Genomic DNA, 20,382 nt, shown 5'->3' with positions numbered 1-20,382 from the left:
GTGTATCCTCCATGTGTGTCGCATGCTGAAGCCTGTCCTCCGGTGTCTGTGATTCCGAGTGTCCGCTTGGGGGAATCTCAGGCATGGGAGAGGCTACCTGAAGCTCCGTAGTCATGGGCAGCTCCTGCAGGGGCCATGGTGGCCAAAATGAGGGGAACTTTACTCTGGGGTGCTGATACTTTGACCGGCTGCCTGTGTGTGTGTGTGTGTGTGTGTGTGTGTGTGTGTGTGTGTTTTTGAGGTGGTTTATTTTTCTTTACCAGTAGGGCTGTGTTTTAAGGGTACCCAGGGTTGATTTTAATCAGGCATGGTGAGACATTCAGACACAGAAGTGACTGTCCTGAAGGAAAACAGTTATACTCACAGTTCCTTAGAAGCAGAAGCACAGGCTAGGCGCGGTGGCTCATGCCTGTAATCCCAGCACTTTGGGAGGCTAAGGGGAGTGGGGGGAGCGGTGGATCACGAGGCCAGGAGTTCGAGACCAGCCTAACCAACATGGTGAAACCTTGTCTCTACTGAAAGTACAAAAATTAGCCGGGAGTGGTGGCACGCACCTGTGATCCCAGCCACTCAGGAGGCTGAGGCAGGAGAACTGCTTGAACCCGGGAGGCAGAGGTTGCCGTGAGGCGAGATCGCACCACTGCACCGCAGCCTGAGCAACAGAGCAAGACTCCATCTCAAAAAAAAAAAAAAAAGGAAGCACAGCGCAGCACATGCAGGGACACAGGGAGGCACGGGAAACCTGAGCAAGGGCCTTCCTTCATTGTGGCTTCTGCAGGAAGGAAGGGAGGAGCAGGGCACGCAGGCTTAGGCTTAGGATTGGCTCCTTAGAATGATTGCAGTAGGCCCTGGGGCATAGGGACTCTTCCTGGTTGGGTGTTACCTGGTCCTGCAGTGATGAGAGCAGGACTGGTGTCAACCCCAGTGCGACAGCCTGATAAAGGATGTGTTTGGGTGGGTGTGTGGGTTCTAGGTTGATTGATTTGTGTGTGAAAGGCCGGAGTTGTTTACTCTCTCTCCCGTAGGCCTCCAGAGTCAGCAAAGCCCCAGATGTCAACACATCAGAATCCAGAAAATATAAGAAGACAAGGCTAGTACAGGCAGTTTGTGTAATTGCTGTTGCTGCTATGTGTGTGTGTGTCCTTTATCCCAATTGTTAACTCCTGGCTGCAGGAGGCTGGAACAGGGGACGGAGAGGCGCAGAGGTGCATCCATCTAAAACTCGCACTTCTATTGTCTTCCCCCACTCTCCTTCTTTTCATCACTAACTGGAGCTGGAAGCCCTATAGGGTTGTGTCCAGCTCCCTCCTGCAACTGCAGTTCAGTCATTCAAGATACATATGTGGGCCGGGCGCGGTGGCTCACACCTGTAATCCCAGCACTTTGGGAAGCCAAGGCGGGCGGATCACAAGGTCAGGAGATCGAGACCATCCTGGCTAATACGGTGAAACCACATCTCTACTAAAAATACAAAAAATTAGCTGGGCGTGGTGGTGTGCACCTGTAGTCCCAGCTACTCGGGAGGCTGAGGCAGGAGGATGGCAGGAACCCGGGAGGCGGAGCTTGCAGTGAGCTGAGATCGTGCCACTGCACTCCAGCCTGGGCGACACAGTTAGACTCTGTCTCAAAAAAATAAAGAAAAAGATATATATGTGAAGCATGAACCAAGTGTGGGCCCCCTTCAAGAGGCTGGAACTAGAGCTTTGGACACAGCGAGTGAAAACCCTGCCCCATGAGGTTCACAGGGTGGCAGCGTGCCTCACCCACCGTCTGTTTTTCTAGATGTCATGAAAATGTCACATCTGCTGATGTTCTCCAAAGTTGTTTACAGGTTTCGTTTTGGTTAAGAGCTTGATTTTATATACATTGTGAAACAAATTACAGTTCAGTGTGAAAATTGAAATGGGGGTAGACACTGGCCCCTTTCAAGCTGTGTTCGGGAAGACCTCCCAGCCCAGTCCCAGTGGTGCTCTTAGGCGGGGTGTGAGGTTGTGAGGACAGACGGGGCCCCTCTCAAGGACTCTGCTGCACCAGCGCAGACAGACCCCCGGACTTCGGGAAATCCACAGCCTGGTGGCACTGGCTCATGCAGTCCTTTTCCTGTTTCTAGTGCTGATGAGCGCTTTGACGCCACGTTCCACACCAACGTGTTGGTGAATTCTTCTGGGCATTGCCAGTACCTGCCTCCAGGTAAGCTGCACTTTCTTTGTCCTCTTCCAGTTAGAAGATTGAAGCGAGTTTGGGTGTCTGGCCGGTGTCTCCCGTGTGGGGGACCAGCTCTTTGCTTCGCCTCTGCTCACTCCCACCAGTTCCTCTCTCTTTTCTGTGCTTCTATGTGCTTTCTACCCCCAGAAGTCCATCCTCTTTTGTCTCAATCAAGCCGTCTTTGCCAATATGTCCTTATTTTCTGCCATGTGTGCCTTAAAGCCAGTGTACAAGTACAGCAAGTCTCCTTTGCTAGGCAGTAGCCACCTCACCTTCCAGCCTACAAGCCACCTCTCCAGGCTCTGCTTCCCCGTTCCAGCTCGCCATCGTCCTTCCCGCGGGACTCACTGTCTTGGCAGGTGCAGCACTCCAGCTGCTGGGGGTGAGATGTGACAGTTCCGGGAGCCTGAGTGTGTGCGCTGAAGAGCACATGCAGGTTACAGGCAAGGTCTGGTGGTTTCAAGGGAGAGCTCTCTAGCGACTGACTTCTTCCCAGCAGTGTCTCTCCTCTCTCTCTACCTCCAAGGCCAGGTGCCCTCTGGATTGGTTCTTTCTTACCAGCTCATTTTTTCAGTCCGATTCACAGGGCAAGGGAAATAGGTTTATGGCCTGGAGGTGCATGCAGAGTGCGCGCTAGCATATTGAGATGAAAGCTGGGGTTTTTGATCTTTTAGAAGATTTTTAATGTGTTTATTCCAGGGTGATCTCCCACACTGCAACTGTTTAACTTCCTGTTCAGAGGCAACCTGCAATTACCTCCACACCTAACTACCACTCACACATATGACTCACACACACACCACTCCCAACCACTCACCCCCACACAACCATTCCCACACACACCACTCACAACCACTTACACACAACCACTCACACACCACTCACCCCTCACACACCATTCCCACACACACCTCAGTACTCACACCATTCACACATGATTCATACACCACTCATACATGCCACTCACACACACACCATCCACACATACAATCACACACTCCTCAAACACCCCACACACACTACCTACACACTAACACACACCACTCACACATGCCACTCACATACCACCCCCACAGACTACTCAAATACCACTCACACACACCACCCACACACTACTCACACCACTCACTACTCACACATATATGCCACTCACACACACCACTAACACCACACACAGACCACCCACACATAACACACACACCACTCATAAACACACCATTCACACATATATGCCACTAACACACGCCACTCACACACAGACACAAACACCACATACACATACCACTCACACACTACTCACCACACACACCACTCCACACATACCACTCTCACAAACCACTCACACCACTCACACACGCCACTCACACATGCACATTCAAACCAGATACACTACTGACACCGCTCACATGCCACACAACTTTCACACACATACACACAACACACACTCATGCACATCTCGCAGTCACTGCACACACCACCCACACACACTCATACACACCACACTTACCCATGCTCACATGCACACACACACACACCGCCATACACTCATATACTCACACACACCTCACACGTCCGCTAAACTCACATGCACATACACATCTCCCACCACACATCCTCACACACGCCTCACACATTTACATGTGTCACACCACACTCGCACACCTCATGCGCTCTGATCCTCACACTACACACTAATACCTCACACCTTCACGTAGACACAGCCGCACTCACACCGCACTGCTGCGGCTAGGCTGGCTCTGCCTTCTGGGTTGCGGTCTGCCCGCCCTCCCTGTCAGCAGGTGACAAGCCTCCGAGGGCAGAGTCAGCCTTTGCTCACCTTAGCATTTACCCCCGAATGAACAAAGGAGCGAGTGAACCTGCCAGTGGTAGGTAGACACCTCCCAATAATATTGGAACAGATTGAAGAAGTCCAGCTGTTCAGGCTTCTCCAAGCATCCGCTTTCCTGCAAGCCCTGGCATTTCCTCCTACCAGAGGACCCTGGCAGATGGGGCTAGTCGGGGAGCCTTCCATCACTCCTGAGGTCTTTCTCACCAGGCCTGCACGTGCATTTTCTGTTATGAGGGCTATTTTAGAAAACAGCCTCTGGTAGTCACCAGTGCAGAATATGCTGCTGCAGGTTGTTTGGAAGGCTGAGGCTATTTTCAGCTGCAGGAGGAGCACTGCAAGCCTCGAGCTGCCTGAGTACAGCAGCCCCCTCTGGGGCTCCAGGCCTGCGTCCCCACTGCAGTGTCCCTGGATGCTGGTCAGGACAGGACACGCTGTCCTGTGACCATGAGGGGCTTCCTTACACTGGCAGGAAAGGCCCAGGGCTGCCTGGTTTGGAAACCCCTTGCCTGCTCCCTGGGAATGCAGAACTAGTCCCAGGATGCTGCCCTGTCTGTAGTTAGAGGGGTAGGGGTAGAAAAAAATGAGTTCAAGGTTTGAAATAGAGACTTGATCATAACATGACTTTTCCCCCCATTTCATGTGTTTATTTTTTAACAGCTTTATTGAGAGAGAATTTACATACCATGCATTTTAAGTACATGATTCAACAATTTTTAGTATATTTACAGAATTATGCAACCATTACCACAGTCTAGTTTTAGAACATTCCCATCACCCCACAAAGATCCCTTTTGCTTGTTTGCAGTTAATTCCCATTCCTACTCCCAGCAACCACTGATCTGCTTTCTGTCTCTAGAAATTCTCTGTCTCGGGCCATTTCGTAGAAATGGACTCATGAAGTTACAAAGCTTTCTAACTGGCAGACAGTGTGGGTTTTGGGGGGATTCAACCATTAATGGAGGGGGATTTTCTGTGATGATTCCAGATTTCTATAAACATTTCATGTAAGGACGCAAATCATACTTAAAGGAACTCCAGGGACAAAACGTGTATCTTTTCCCAACTCGGTTGTGAGGTGGGGTCCTTCTTTGCAAGGCTCTGGAGGCCCTTCCTGCACGCATTCTTTCTGTAACTCAGTAGCAGCAATTTGCGGAGTGCCAGTGCTGCCCCAGGAACACCTGGACACTGAGTCTGTGCCTGTCTTCTTGTGCCATGCAGCCTTCCTCTGGGCCAGGAAGAGCACATGAGCGTAAATAACTGGAGTGGCCTCTTCTGGTTTCCTCCCCATGGCCCTCTGGGAAATCCACTTCCAACCTGTCCTAGCCTGGAATAGCTCTTTTCAGTGGAAACTCTTCCTTCAAGCACCATCTCTTCAGCTTAAACTTATCTGGGTTTTTTTTTTAACTTTTTTTCTTACAGACAGATTCTAGGTGTGTTCCCCAGGCTGGAGTGCAGGGGCTCGATCATAGCTCACTTCACTTTAGCCTCAAACTCCTGGGCTCAAGCAATGCTCCTGCCTTAGCCTCCTGACTGGCTGGGACTACAGACACGCACCACCTCACCCAGCTAATTTTTTTATTAGAGATGTCTCACTATGTTGCCCGGTCTGGTCTCAAATTCCTAGTCTCAAGTGACCCTCCCACCTCAGTGTCCTGAGTCACCGGGATTATGGGCATGAGACACGGTGCCCAGCTTGTTCTGTTCTTGGTCTAGAATTTAAATTAGTTAAAATTCTAGCTTTAACCAGAATTCTAGATTATATTTCTCGATAATCATGTGTTCTTCCAATTTTTAACCTAAAGAAAATGCCCACCTCACCCCACACCTTTTAGATTCTATTTCAACCTCCTCATCATCGTTATCAACTTCTCTGAGATATTTTGCATTCTTTACTTTTACTATTTAGAGTCTGAAGATGCTCATAGTAAATGCAAGATTATAGAGCTAACTTTTTGCACAAAAAGCCCACAAAACAGTTTTTGACAGAGCATGTCAGTGTTACGTTTGGATTTTAAAAGACAGCGAAGCTGAGCTGAGATTCTGTTTTAAAGATTTTGCGATTAAAGAGACAGCTTCAGTTTGCTCTGGACTGCGTTAGCTGCAGTGCGGAGGGTGGAACCAGCTGAAGGAACTGCTGCGTATTTTGAGCGTGTCTCGGTCAGCTTCTGTTTCCATCACCCACACAGGCATATTCAAGAGTTCCTGCTACATCGACGTGCGCTGGTTTCCCTTTGATGTGCAGCATTGCAAACTGAAGTTTGGATCCTGGTCTTATGGAGGCTGGTCCTTGGATCTGCAGATGCAGGAGGCAGATATCAGTGGCTATATCCCCAATGGAGAATGGGACCTAGTGGGTAAGCCATGAGACTAACAGCCTGGAAAAAAGCTTTTCTATTCCTGGGCAAGCTTTAAAAGTTTGGGATTTTCCACTCTCCTTTTCGGTGTGAGTATTTATTGAATTTTGCAGTAGTCTCCATCATTTAGTGAGAGCTATAGGAGGAGAAACAGAAAACAATTAGGATATGCCATGCTTTCCAAGAGGAACTGGCACTTGTAGTGAGGACGCATTTAAACAAACCAGTGTGAGGATAGATATCTCTGCGTTATTCAGATCCACTCCATTTCTTTTTTTTTTTTTTTTTGAGACGGAGTCTCGCTCTGTCGCCCAGGCTGGAGTGCAGTGGCCGGATCTCAGCTCACTGCAAGCTCCGCCTCCCGGGTTCACACCATTCTCCTGCCTCAGTCTCCCGAGTAGCTGGGACTACAGGCGCCCACCACCTCGCCTGGCTAGTTTTTTTTTTTGTATTTTTTTAGTAGAGACGGAGTTTCACCGGGTTAGCCAGGATGGTCTCGATCTCCTGACCTTGTGATCCGCCCGCCTCGGCCTCCCAAAGTGCTGGGATTACAGGCTTGAGCCACCGTACCCAGCCAATCCACTCCATTTCTAAAAGCAAGTTTCAGTTGATGGGAACCTATATTTGATTATTTTAAATAGAAAAACGATTACATTTATAACAGTGTAAAATTGGTAATATATTATTTATAATTATTATAATCATGTGTTTCCAATCCACCAAAAGACTATCTACTAGTTTGGCCAACTATCACTAAAATACTCTTAACGCTATAGTAAATCAACAGGTTTTATTCAAGCTAATTACACCCCCCCCTTTTGTTTTTTTTTAAAGCACTTTGCAAACCTTAGGGCTATGCTTGTGTGTGGTATACACATTGAAATAAACAGGGTAATTTATTGTATTCTAACAATGGCTCCTTCTCTCCTCCTCCCTATGGAGGAATTCCCGGCAAGAGGAGTGAAAAGTTCTATGAGTGCTGCAAAGAGCCCTACCCCGATGTCACCTTCACAGTGACCATGCGCCGCAGGACCCTCTACTATGGCCTCAACCTGCTGATCCCCTGTGTGCTCATCTCTGCCCTCGCCCTGCTGGTGTTCCTGCTTCCTGCAGATTCCGGGGAGAAGATTTCCCTGGGTGAGCACCCGGGGCTCTGAGACTGGAGGCCCCTCTGCTGAGGTCAGCTCTGGAGGGCTCACAGCAGACAGCGCAGGACTCCATCAGGGGTCCCGGGGATGACCTGGCTCATCGCACACAGACCTCCTAGCCCGGGGTGGCTCCAGGACTCCAGAGGTCCCTGACTCGGGCTCCGTGCTGGACGGCTGTGTGATCCTGAGAATACTGGAGGACCCTCAGAGGATGGGGGGATGCACGGGGAGGGTCCACCTCCAATCTGCCTCGAGGGGCCTGTGCGTTTTTCCCTCCTGCCACCCCACCTGTTTCTTGATGGCGACTGGTCATCAAGGGAACAATTTAGCTTAGTATCAGCTTGCATTTGTATGTTGCAGTACACAGTGTAATTCTTATGATCACTCCCATGCAAAGCTAAGAAAACCAAGATTTCGAATGGTGGGATGAGTTTCTCAATGTCTTAAAGAACCCTTACTAAACATCAGATGTAGCATCTAGTAGAAATTATTCCCAAACCCATATCTTCTGAGTATGAGGTTCAGAAAGGTTGAATGTTATATCTAAGGTCACAGAGCTAGCTGAGTAGCAAACTGAAGACCTGAAACCAGGTCTCCTGACTGCATATTTTCTTTTTCTTGCTACATGAAACTACTTCTCAATATTTTACAAAAAATATGAGAGATAATTGTGCTAAGTTAAATTTTTCAGTTTGTGTTGATGCTTTTAAAATTCTGGGTCCTAAACTTGTCTCCATAAGAGACTCCTTTGGGACTCTGGTAAGTGGCGTGGAATGTCCCCTGGAAAATGCCCACACCCAAAACGTGCATTCCACAGCATCCCCCAGCACCACCATCCCTCGTTCTTTGAGTGTCAGGTTAGGAGCCCTCATTAGATAGAATTGAGGCCTTCTTGTCTGTTCTGTCTGAGGAACCGCTGTGTGTTTATGTTTTAGGGATAACAGTCTTACTCTCTCTTACTGTCTTCATGCTGCTCGTGGCTGAGATCATGCCCGCAACATCTGATTCGGTACCATTGATAGGTAAGGCAAGAGTTGGGCCCCTCAGAGATATGGGGTTAGGGTGTGCCCAGGATTTCCCAGCAGATGAAACGAGAAGAAACAGGGCTGCACTGCCCCCATTTTCTCTGGAAGGTGATGATTTGCTGTAACTATTCAGAGTCACCTGGGCCCAAGTCAGGGGAAGGGGATATTCAGCTTTGAGGTTTGACTTTTAACTTGCAGAAATGCCCCCCTTCCCCTCATAATTCTCCTCCTCATGTTTGCTTTGAAGCCAGATATTTTATCATTAGAGATGCATCATCTTAGCTTAAGATGTTGTTTACCCAAGGCCGGGCGCGGTGGCTCAAGCCTGTAATCCCAGCACTTTGGGAGGCCGAGACGGGCGGATCACGAGGTCAGGAGATCAAGACCATCCTGGCTAACACGGTGAAACCCCGTCTCTACTAAAAAATACAAAAATCTAGCCGGGCGAGGTGGCGGGTGCCTGTAGTCCCAGCTACTCGGGAGGCTGAGGCCGGAGAATGGCGTAAACCCGGGAGGCGGAGCTTGCAGTGAGCTGAGATCCGGCCACTGCACTCCAGCCTGGGCGACAGAGCAAGACTCCGTCTCAAAAAAAAAAAAGATGTTGTTTACCCAAAAAGCCTTTGTTAAAATGGGAGAAGCACACGGTTATTGTGTCCTGAGATAACTCACTGTCTCTGTATAAAATAAAAGTGTTTAGGGAAATGTGAATGAGAGAAATACCTTTTGCACAGGTATAAGGCATGACCCTCTGCCCAAGGAGGGACAACAAAAACTAGAGTCTCCACTCCCATTGGGCAGTGAAGGTCGGAAGGAGGTATACAGACTCCTTACACCTGCTGGCCCCTGCTGTTTGAGGACCCATGTTGTGTGTCTACCTGGGGGTGGGCTAGAGGGAGAGCCCTACCTGGATACCCCCAGGCTTTGGGAACCAAGCAGCCAAGGCCCTTCTTTGTGGAACTCCCTGTATGTGCAGTATTTTGGCCAGAGAAACCATTGGTATGAAAAGCCTTTGTGCGTATCATTTTTCTCTTGATACCATCAGACAGGGAAGAACCACCTTTCCACCTGGTTCTGACTCCATTCTTTCTACCTTCCAGCATACTGCTTCCAGTAGAGATTTGCAGCCATCCTTCCTGGGACAGTTGTCAGGCCCTCTCTGGACTGATTACCTGCTGGGAAAGGCTTGGTTGGTGCATAGCCCACATCTAGAAGGATGGGATGCTAGTGGCCCCAGGGACATCAGCTTTGCTTCCCTCTGCTGATGGAATTTCAGTCTGGGCAATCCTTTGACCCCCATCTCTCCATAGGTGGTCGGTCTGCTCAGGCTGCCATGACAAAACACTACGGACTGGGGGCTTAAATCACAGAAATTTATTTTCTCACAGTTGCACTGCTGAAAGTCCAAGACCAAGGGGCCATCAGGGATGGTTTATCCCGAGACCTCTCCCCCGGGCTTGCAGACAACCACTTTCACAATGCTTTGTCCTCCCCTGGTAGTTCCTCTGTGCACCTGCATCCCTGGTGTCTCTCTGTGTATCCACATTTCCTCTTCTTCATTAAAAGAACACCAGTCAGATTGGATTAGGGCTTGATCTAATTGTACTTAACTCCTTAAAAACACTATCTCCAAGTACAGTCACATCTCAGGGTACTAGGGGTTAGGGCTTCAACATATGAATTCTAGGGGGAAGCACAATTCAGCTCATAAGGGTCATGGTTTGGTCCAGTCTCCTTCCTTTTCTCAGGAGCCCTGACACTAACTTTAGGTCTTGAACTTCCACCTCTGGCAAAGCTCCTCCCAGGTACCTCTTGGTCTTTGTAGGAAGGCAGTGAGGACCAGTGAGGGCTAGCTGAACGCTTAGCCTCCTGCACCCTGATGCTTTCTGCTTAGAGCTCAGCCTCTTGAGCAGACAGCCACACCGAAGGTTTAATAATCAGAGCTGCCCACTAAAGAATGCCGCCTCCTTTCTCCTAGACATCTTGGCCTGTGTAATTGCTCATCATTGCACAAATGCTGCAAGGAAGGGGTTTCTATTTTAATGGAGGCTACCATAACAGATTGCTGTAGACTGGGGGCCTGAACAACACACATTTATTTCTCACAGTTCTGCAAGGCTGCAAGTCCTAGATAAGGGTGCCAGCAGGGCTCTGGTGAGGGGCCACTCCCTGGTTTACAGATGACCCTTTTCTCGCTGTGGCCTCACGTGACAAAAAGAGAGTGAATTAGCTCTTTAGCCTCTTTTCATGAAGGACTCTAATCCCATTCATGAGGGCTGCACCCTCAGGACCTCTTCAAGGACCCTGAGAAAATCACTCACCATTTCTCTACTTACACAACACTTCTCACACCAAAAGGGGGTGTTGCTCCCACATCGACCAATTCTTGGAAACCAGCTGGGTGTCCTACAGTTAGTTCACTTCAGTCCTGACACCACCTGGAGTTAGCACAGCATTCACAGATTAAGGCTCACAAGACCATTTCCACTTGAGATGCCAGTTAGAACTTCCGGCTTCTCATGCTTCTGACCAACTCTATAAATCAGGGAGTTCCCAAAAGCACATCTTTGAGTTCAGCCATTTACTAGAGTGGCTCACTCTGGTAAACTCAGGGAAACACTTTACTTATATTTATTCATTAATTATAAACTACAGATGAACAATCAGATGAAAGAAATGCATAGGGCAAGGTATTTGAGAAGGGGCATGGAGCTTCCATGCCCTCTCTGGGCACATCACCCTCCAAACACCTCCACGTGTTCAGCACTGGGAAGGTCTCCAAAGAACTCCATCCTTTTGGGTTTTTATGGAGGGTTCACTACATCGGAATGATTGATTACATCATTGGCCACTGGTGACCAACTCAACCCTCAGTACGTCTTTCCTCCCCAGGGGTCAAGGGTTGGGAGAGGGGACAGGGCTTGAATGTTCCAACTCTCTAATTACTTGACTGGTTCCCCTGGCAACCAGACCCCATCCTGAGGGTATCCAGGAACTTCAGCCATAGGTCATCTTATTAGCATATAAAAAGACACCGATGACTTCAGAGATTCAAAGGTTTTAGGAGCTGTGTGCCAGGAAATGGGAGGAAGACCAAATACATATTTCTTACTATAAATCACAATCTCATACGTCCCAAAGCCCCACCTCCAGATACCATCCCAGTTAGGACTAGGGTTTTAACACATGAACTTTGTTGGGAGATGCAAACGTCAGCCTTTGCACCACCCCCATTGAAGAGCTGAGGCCCAAAGAGGCTGAGCGTTCACTCCAGACTCACGGCCAGTAGCTAGTGGACCAGGGTGGAAGCACTCAGATGCTCCATGCTGCTTCTCACCTGGGCCCAGGTGGAAGGACTCGCATGGCCCATTAGAGCCAAAGCTGAGACTGAAGTTCTCGTCCTGAAAAGTCCCTGCCACTGACCCGTTCCTCAGGCTGGACAGTTGGCAGCCAGGTGGTGTGCAGGTTTGCCCTCATTGCGCCCTGGAGCACAGTAGAGGGCTGCATCGTAAACACTGGATGGTTCCCATGCCCTGACATCCAGTATTTACTCACAGGAACAACCTTATCACCATCCTGTCAGGCGATGCTAGCCCTTACTGACTGACAAGGAGGCCAGAGTGCATGGAAGTGCAATGAAGGCAGGGAAGGCCACTCCGTGGGTGGGAAGTCAGACCACGCTGGCTGGTTTTGCGCACCCAGAATGTGGGCTGCAGGCCTGGCTGGTGGCAGGAGACCATTGCCCAGCCCGTGGCATCACTGCACCCTGAGGCCCTGACAGTCAGAGAAGCTGATCAGGGTGTGCCTGTCCTGTGATGCTCAGTGTCGCAGGAGCTACGGGTCTCACCCTCCATCTGTTCTCTCCACAGCCCAGTACTTCGCCAGCACCATGATCATCGTGGGCCTCTCGGTGGTGGTGACGGTGATTGTGCTGCAGTACCACCACCACGACCCCGACGGGGGCAAGATGCCCAAGTGGGTATGTTCCTCCCATCCCCGACAGAGTTGGGGCCCCTCCCTAAAGGAGGCTCCTCCTAGGGTTTATCTATTTCAAAAATTGCACAAAAAACGGGCATTCCTTGGCCAGGCGCGGTGGCTCACGCCTGTAATCCCAGCACTTTGGGAGGCCGAGGGTGGCAGATCACGAGGTCAGGAGATCGAGACTATCCTGGCTAACACGGTGAAACCCCGTCTCCACTAAAACTACAAAAAAAAAAAAAAAAAAAAACGGGCATTCCTAAAGAAATAGCTTTGGGTTGTTTGTTTTTTGAGACGGAGTCTCACTGTGTCACCCAGGCTGGAGTGCAGTGGCGTAATCTTGGCTCACTGCAACTTGTACCTCCTGGGTTCAAGCGATTCTCCTGCCTCAGCCTCCCAAATAGCTGGGACTACAGGCACATGCCACCACGCCTGGCCAATTTTTTTATTTTTAGTAGAGATGGGGTTTCACTATGTTGGCCAGGCTGGTCTCGAACTCCTGACCTCGTGATCTGGGCATATCAGCCTCCCAAAATGCTGGGATTTACAGGCGTGAGCCATCGTGCCCAGCCAGAAATAGCTTTGTTTTTGTATTTCGTCACCCATTGACGTGTCTTTGTGTAGCGTGCAGTCATGGTGCGCGTGTTCCAGGACGCCCTGTGGCACTGCTGTCTAATCTGACGCTGCAGAGTAAGGCTCTCAAACCGGCTGCCCTGTGTGTTCTATCGGCACGGTGATTTGAGAAGGTAGTTTTTTTTGATGCACGCTGTGAAGCACTGTGCTGCAGTTGGAAGCAACAGATGAGACAGACGTGTAGCAACATGGTTGAGGCTTCACAACAGAATGAGGAGCAAAAAGAGTAAGAAACAGAATGAGCCATGTACAAATCTGTACGTTCAGTACATATAGGGATATCATCCAACCAGAAGTCTATAAAACAAAGACTGATTGTCACCAGTGGGGAAGGAGGACGGGATAAAAGGAAATGGATGAAAACATAAAGGATTGCATATCCCACAGCCTGTTAGCTTGGCCTGGGCCATACCACTCCTGCCCCAGCTGCTGGCACCGTGCCCAGCCACGTCTGCAGATGCTCACCCACCCAGGGATCCTCTCCTGCAGGGTCTGGTGTCCGGAGCTCTGCATCCACCCTCGCCTGGCAGTCAGGAAACCTTGATGAGGACCTAGGAAGGGCCTGCGCTTCTTCCCCAATTCATGTGGGCTTTGTAAATCTTCCCTGTCCTCCTGTCTAGAGAGCCTGGCCTAAGGATTTGGGGAGCTAAAAAGGCCATCACATCCCAAAAGCGGCCTGTCTTTGGAGAGCACTTGTGTCCCAGTTCAGAAGGGAATCTAGGAATCAACAACAAGCTCAAAGCAGCTGTCGGGGTGAGATGCCGTCAGGTACCCTCCAGGAATAGGGGATTGCTGGGCCTCCTGAAACATTTCGTTGTGTAGTTTAGTTACCCGAATGCTCACTTAGCAAAGACTACTACTTAGGAAACGCTTTACAAAATTACTGTTTCTTCTCAGAGTTGCACCTGCATGGCCCATTCTCCTTATACACTCGTTAGTGAAGACTTACTTGTGAGCCTCTCACAGTGGTGTGTGCCTGTAGTCCCAGCCCCCTGGGAGGCTGAGGTGGGAGCATCATGTGAGCCCAGGAGCTCCAGGCTCCAGTGAGCTATGATGACGTCATTGCCCTCCAGCCTGGGTGACAGAGCAAAACCCTCTCTCTTAAAAAAAAAAACAAAAAAACCAAAAAAAGGACTCACTTGTAGCTCATTCCACCAGCAGTAATGTGAGCTCCCTACATGGTGACATCGCGCACACAGACCACATCACTACGTTCCCTGAGGCTTGCTTTGTGAAGCACCCGCCCTTAAAACACTGGGGTACACTTGCACACATTCACCTGTATTTTTGTCTGATTTCCTTATAACCCTGACACACTTAAGAAAATGCAAGGCCAGAGGTGGGAGGCCTGAGAGCTGGGGGCTTGTTGGTTTACTGCTCTTTCTACCTATCCATCCATCAGTTTGAAGCAGGTAATACATTTACCTGTTTCTAAAGTCAAAATAAAATTAAAACTATACATAAGGAAATCCTGCTGCCATTCCTTCCCCTTCCCCTGCATCTACCAGCAATACCGATTGGTATATAACCATTGTAATGAATTCCTCCTTTTTCCTTGCAGTATTTGTTTATGCAAATACAAAAATCTAAACACCTATTCTCATTTCTTGTATTTTGACTGATGAGAAGAAAATTAAGACATTGAGACACGAAACCATTTTTAATGACCTGTAGCACTCTACTGCTCTAGAACAATCTTAATTAAGAACATATGCTAATTATTCACCTCTCAGCATAAAAGCTTATTAAAACCAGTTGGCTGCAAATGAAAGATGAAGCTTATGCATTTCTCTCGCTTTATATAGCACACTGCATTTTTCCTTCATTCCATGTGTATGTGAAACACAAACAGCCGCCGAGGGACTTTTATTATGATCTGTTGCTATGAAGAAGATACTGCCGGGTGCGGTGGCATTATGTGACATTTGCACAGCCAGAAACAAAACTGTAACCTAACAGAAGAGGTCAAGAGCACAGTTTGAGGAGTGCCAAGAGGATAATTTTATCTTTTAAATGCTTTGGCTTTGACAGCTAATGATTCAGGCCATGGAATTCAAAATAGACTTGGCAGTGTGTATCGTATGAGCTTGAGATGTGCACTGGGGGACGTGTAGACCCTGCCATAGAAGGAGAAGTGCCTGGTGCTGCTCGCTCCCCGTGTGCACAGCTGCCAGTGCATGCAGGCACACTCACTGCCCTGCAGCCCCCCGAGAGAGCTGGCTCAGGCTTTCTGGTGCCTTCCCAGAGGGGTGGGGTTGCACGAGTTTTGAAGAGAATCTTGTAGACCCTTTGACAGAGGAGGCTGGGAAAGGCTAAACATGTGAAGTGCCATAACCACTTACTCATTGTATGTCCTTGGGCCAGTTTATTAGCCTCTTTGAACCTCAGTTTGTTGGTCTGTAAAGTGAGGGGATTATACTCCTTTCACAGGACCCTGAAAGGCCCAAGTGAGATGACTTGTCTCATGAGCCTTGTATGGAGGGCCCAACTCACCCAAGGTTTCACATGGGGCCATATATCCCTGCTCCTTACTGATCATAAAAAACCCTCTAAGGTCAGCAGACCCAACCTTTCCAGGACATGCAGAGTGCCGCCTGCTTGTAAAGTACAATGGGAAACGAAGGGTTATTTTTATAGCTGCAATGAAACTGGTCTTATGCTTCCCTGTTCTTGTCCCCAGACCTGTTTGTTTTGATAAGATGTTATAAAACGATTACCAAGAATGAAAGCTCTGTGGATACGAACTGCACAATTTACTATCTGTATATTTCCTAAAGATAGGAAATCTACCTGCTAGGTTACTGATGGAATTTCCCCACAATCATAAAACAAAATGTAAATGAAATCAGGATCTGGATAATTTCAGGGAAAGGGCCCATTTTTCACACTTAGCTGGATGGGCTTGCAAGAATGCTGCTTTACCTGGATTGAGGCTTTGGATGTCTCTCTTCTTTCCATGAGAGGCAAAACCAGGATAAACTCCATGGGGTGATTTTTCTCCAGCTTCTTTCATGCACTCTAGGACACACTTTAGACCAGAAGTGAGCAAACTATGGCCTAGGTGGCCAATTCCAGTCCACCAAGTGTTTTTGTAAGTAAGTTACTTTAGAAAACATGCCCATCCATTTGACGCCTTCAATGTGTGCTACATCAGCAGAAGCGAGTAGTTGCCTGGCCCTTTACAGAAAGTTTGCCAGCTTCCGCCTTCCACTTTTCAAAGTACTCTCCCAGACATCATCTTATTCAGTCTTCTTTGAAGCCCACTGAGTTAGGTTAGAGGTTCCGAAACTTCCTTGGTTCACAGCACTTTAGTGTCTCAGGAAATTTTTCACAGAGCCCCTGGCCAAAAGAAAGAATACCCAAGGCTGCCTTTAAATAGATCAAAAGACTTTAATAAGTTTTCATGCCTTAACAATGTAGCACCTCTGGGGCACAGCACCGCCTCTCAAATCTTGGGATCAGGTTGGAGACCACTAACCTAGCTTCTGTTTCACAGGAAGTTCCTTGGTATTTGCTTTTTATCAGGGTACTTTGAAAAACAGCTTTGCAAAGTGTTCACATCATCACAAGAGCTGTGGTAATCTGATGTTGGAAGCCTGAACTGCTTCAAGCTTCAAGTTTACCTGGTGTCTCATGGATGTCCTGGGGTTGCCTTTGAAAATTTACAGCCGCCCAGGCACTCTTTGCCAATTTGCAGTGGTCTTCCAGGGCACCTAACAGGTAGTTTGGGAGCCAGAGTTAGGTCTGAAAGTCCCCAGGTTACAGACGAGGAAGGATCAGAGAGGGAAATCGACTTTCCCTCTTGACACAGCTCACATAGCGTTCCCCTTCCACGAGGCTGTCTTCCCTGAGATTGTAGTGTGCCTGCCCCGGAGAACAATTTAGCTTCTTCCCAGGGTGCATCAGTTTTAGTCTCGCCTCACTTTGAACTCAACTGCTTGTCATGAGCAGGCACTGCTTGCCTGCTAAAATCATCCGGGAGGCAGTGGAGCCTGCTACCCCCAGGACCAGTGAAGCAGGGCTTGTATTGTAGGATCTCACTGCTGTTGGGATCAGCCGATGCCCGCCTCGGGGCCGCTCCTCACGTTCTGTTGTCTCCCCAGACCAGAGTCATCCTCCTGAACTGGTGCGCGTGGTTCCTGCGCATGAAGAGGCCCGGAGAGGATAAGGTGCGCCCAGCCTGCCAGCACAAGCAGCGCCGCTGCAGCCTGGCCAGCGTGGAGATGAGCACCGTGGCACCGCCTCCCGCCAGCAATGGGAACCTGCTGTACATCGGCTTCCGCGGCCTGGACGGCATGCATTGCGCCCCGACCCCCGACTCCGGGGTGGTGTGCGGCCGCATGGCCTGCTCCCCCACGCACGACGAGCACCTCCTGCACGGTGGGCAGCCCCCCGAGGGGGACCCGGACCTGGCCAAGATCCTGGAGGAGGTCCGCTACATCGCTAACCGCTTTCGCTGCCAGGACGAAAGCGAGGCGGTCTGTAGCGAGTGGAAGTTCGCCGCCTGCGTGGTGGACCGCCTGTGCCTCATGGCCTTCTCGGTCTTCACCATCATCTGCACCATCGGCATCCTGATGTCGGCTCCCAACTTCGTGGAGGCCGTGTCCAAAGACTTTGCCTAATCATGCCTGGTTCTGTACATGTGGAAAACTCACAGATGGGCAAGGCCTTTGGCTTGGCGAGATTTTGGGGTGCTAATCCAGGACAGCATTAAACGCCACAACTCCGGTGTTCCCTTCTGGCTGTCAGTCGTGTTGCTTACGGTTCCTCATTACTTTAGGTAGTAGGATCTCGGCACTCAGTTTAATACTCTCAGGTGGGCTGATAGATCCCCTTGGCACATCCGTATTGTCGGTCAGCAGGGCCACTGAGAAGTCATTTTGCCCATTAGCCCACTGCCTGGAAAGCCTTTCAGAGAGCTCCCAGTGGTTCCTCACCCCGGGACAGTTGGTTTTGCATGTCTGCATGCCACTTGCCATGAAGGCCTACCTGAAAATTCAACATTTGCTTTTTGCTTGTGTACAAAACCTAGATTGAAGCTAAAATAAACCAGACTCACTAAATCCATTCCAATAATTTACTGGTGGAAGGAAAACAACTAAAACTAAAACCCTCTCTGTTAGCTTTTCTTCAGTTCAACTTTTTATTTTTTTCTATCAGAGACAGTTGGTAGACAGAAGCAACTTTATGCTGTTCCTACGTTTTAAAAAAAAAAAAAAAAAGACAATGTTGGTCTTACTAAGGATCTTTTTACCAGCCTTCCTAACTTCTGCAAACCTACCCTGTCAAGGAAATCAAAGGGACACAGGTTTCTTTTTATTCTGAACAAGGGCCAGGCCCCATGAGTGTCTCTGGTGGATCCCAGATAACTCCTAGGTGCTGCTCTCAGACACTGAGGAGTTGAGCAAATCTGTTCTATTCTGCAGAACCCACAGGACAAATAGAGTTCTAGTAGAATTAACAGCCCAAAAGAACAGCTAAAGCTAAGTGAAGCCATTTATGCGGGCTTTAGAAACAAAAATGTGTTAGCTGATTCACATGCACCGGAGTTAGTCTTAGAAATGTGTGCGTGCCGGCCGGGCGCAGTGGCTCAAGCCTGTAATCCCAGCACTTTGGGAGGCCGAGACGGGTGGATCACGAGGTCAGCAGATCGAGACCATCCTGAGCTACACGGTGAAACCCCGTCTCTACTAAAAAAAAATACAAAAAACTAGCCGGGCGAGATGGCGGGCGCCTGTAGTCCCAGCTACTCAGGAGGCTGAGGCAGGAGAATGGCGTAAACCCGGGAGGCGGAGCTTGCAGTGAGCCGAGATCGCGCCACTGCACTCCAGCCTGGGTGACAGAGCTAGACTCTGTCTCCAAAAAAAGAAATGTGTGCGTGCCTGCAAATGCACAACATAAAGTGAACATATTCGTAGGCCCTTTCTGCGTGTGTCAGGGCTAGGAAGTAGGGGCTGGGAACCCTTCTGGTCCCCAGTATGGCAGGCGCCAGGGAGGGGATGGTGTGGCCCATCCCTTCTCTGGATACCTGGCCAGTGGCAGGCAGCAGGGAAGAACTGGCAGACCCTCAGGGACTGACAAGCCAGCAATTCTGGGTTCTGACTTTTAGGAGTCTGCCTGCTCCAAGCCCGTCCACTCCAGCTGCAGCCCCGAAAGCTGGCTCAGAGTCCTTGGGTGGATTCACTGGAGATGGGCAACTTGAAAACAAGAGAAACTTTAATTTTTAAACCTAAGCGATGATGCAGCTCTTCCCTTAGATTGTCGCCCAGGCTGGAGTGCAGTGGCACGATCTCGGCTCACTGCCAGCTCCACCTCCTGGGTTCACGCCGTTCTCCTGCCTCAGCCTCCCCCAGTAGCTGGGAATACAGACGCCCGACACCTCGCCCGGCTAATTTTTTGTATTTTTAGTAGAGATAGGATTTCATCGTGTTAGCCTGGATGGTCTCATTCTTATTCTTTAATGAGATCAGAGGGTAATTCACCAAGAAAGACCTCTTCTGTTCCATTGTGTCGTCCAACAACTGCTCAGAGCTCAAAACTGTAGAAGGCTTCTGAGCCCCTAGAGATTTTTAATTTGCTTCTAATCCCTGAGATGGGAACATCACGAGGAAGATTTGATGTTGAGAGTTAAATAAATTGTATGTGTTTTTCCAGCCATCTGGCTCACTCATTTCTGGGTAATGCACATGACTTTGCAATGGAGGAAGATGGAAGCTTGTGTGTGTTCGGTGTGTGTGTGTGTGTGTAAGTGTGAGGTACCTGTATGTGTGACAAGAGAAGAGACCTCACTTATGAGAAAGTTGGTGAATCAGGACATTCCAGCCTCAGGCGGCTTTGGAGTAGGATCTTCCTCAGCAGGCACTCCTTCCACGTGCTATGGATGAACCATGCACAAGATTTTCATTTGTTTTTGTTTTTGTTTTTCCTGTTACAGTGTCTTTAGAAACAAGTAGAAGTGTTTTGATACATAAAAGGAATGCTTCATTTCTTATCATTGTCCCAAAAATGATCCCTTCCACAGTTTTGCTTTAAAAAGAAACCTTTTTGGTTTTGTATTTTATACAGGAACATATAAAAATGCAATTTTTGGCCCCTCAACTACTCTGTCATTTAATAAAGTAATAATAAGAAATAGATGTGCGCATAGTTAGAAAAGTATTAAAAACAACAGCCTCCCATACTCCTTGTTTTCT

General features: G+C 49.0%; 1 protein-coding gene across 2 annotated transcripts in view; it reads left to right on the top strand.

Annotated features, from left to right (window-relative positions):
* CHRNA7 (cholinergic receptor, nicotinic, alpha 7 (neuronal)) overlaps positions 1 to 19,846 on the top strand; it is a 138,299-nt gene extending 118,453 nt beyond the window's left edge. Inside the window, exons 3-8 of one of the 2 annotated variants that reach the window (XR_001002573.1) lie at positions 6,241 to 6,408; positions 7,351 to 7,545; positions 8,492 to 8,578; positions 12,448 to 12,557; positions 17,293 to 18,758; positions 19,058 to 19,846. Coding sequence is in view for 1 of the 2 variants with exons in the window: in XM_011949245.1 (XP_011804635.1) it covers positions 2,111 to 2,190; positions 6,241 to 6,408; positions 7,351 to 7,545; positions 8,492 to 8,578; positions 12,448 to 12,557; positions 17,293 to 17,811 (1,159 nt within the window). In the remaining variant the exon portion in view is untranslated. Of the gene's footprint in view, positions 1 to 2,110; positions 2,191 to 6,240; positions 6,409 to 7,350; positions 7,546 to 8,491; positions 8,579 to 12,447; positions 12,558 to 17,292; positions 18,759 to 19,057 lie in introns of those variants that run through there. The other variant, XM_011949245.1, reaches the window with a different exon arrangement.
* Positions 19,847 to 20,382: the final 536 nt, after the last annotated feature.

Source organism: Colobus angolensis, unplaced genomic scaffold (assembly GCF_000951035.1).
Source record: "Colobus angolensis palliatus isolate OR3802 unplaced genomic scaffold, Cang.pa_1.0 Scaffold294, whole genome shotgun sequence".
Classification (NCBI taxonomy): domain Eukaryota; kingdom Metazoa; phylum Chordata; class Mammalia; order Primates; family Cercopithecidae; genus Colobus; species Colobus angolensis.
The sequence above is the reverse complement of the archived record's forward strand: the minus strand, read 5'-3'. Positions and strand labels throughout refer to the sequence as shown.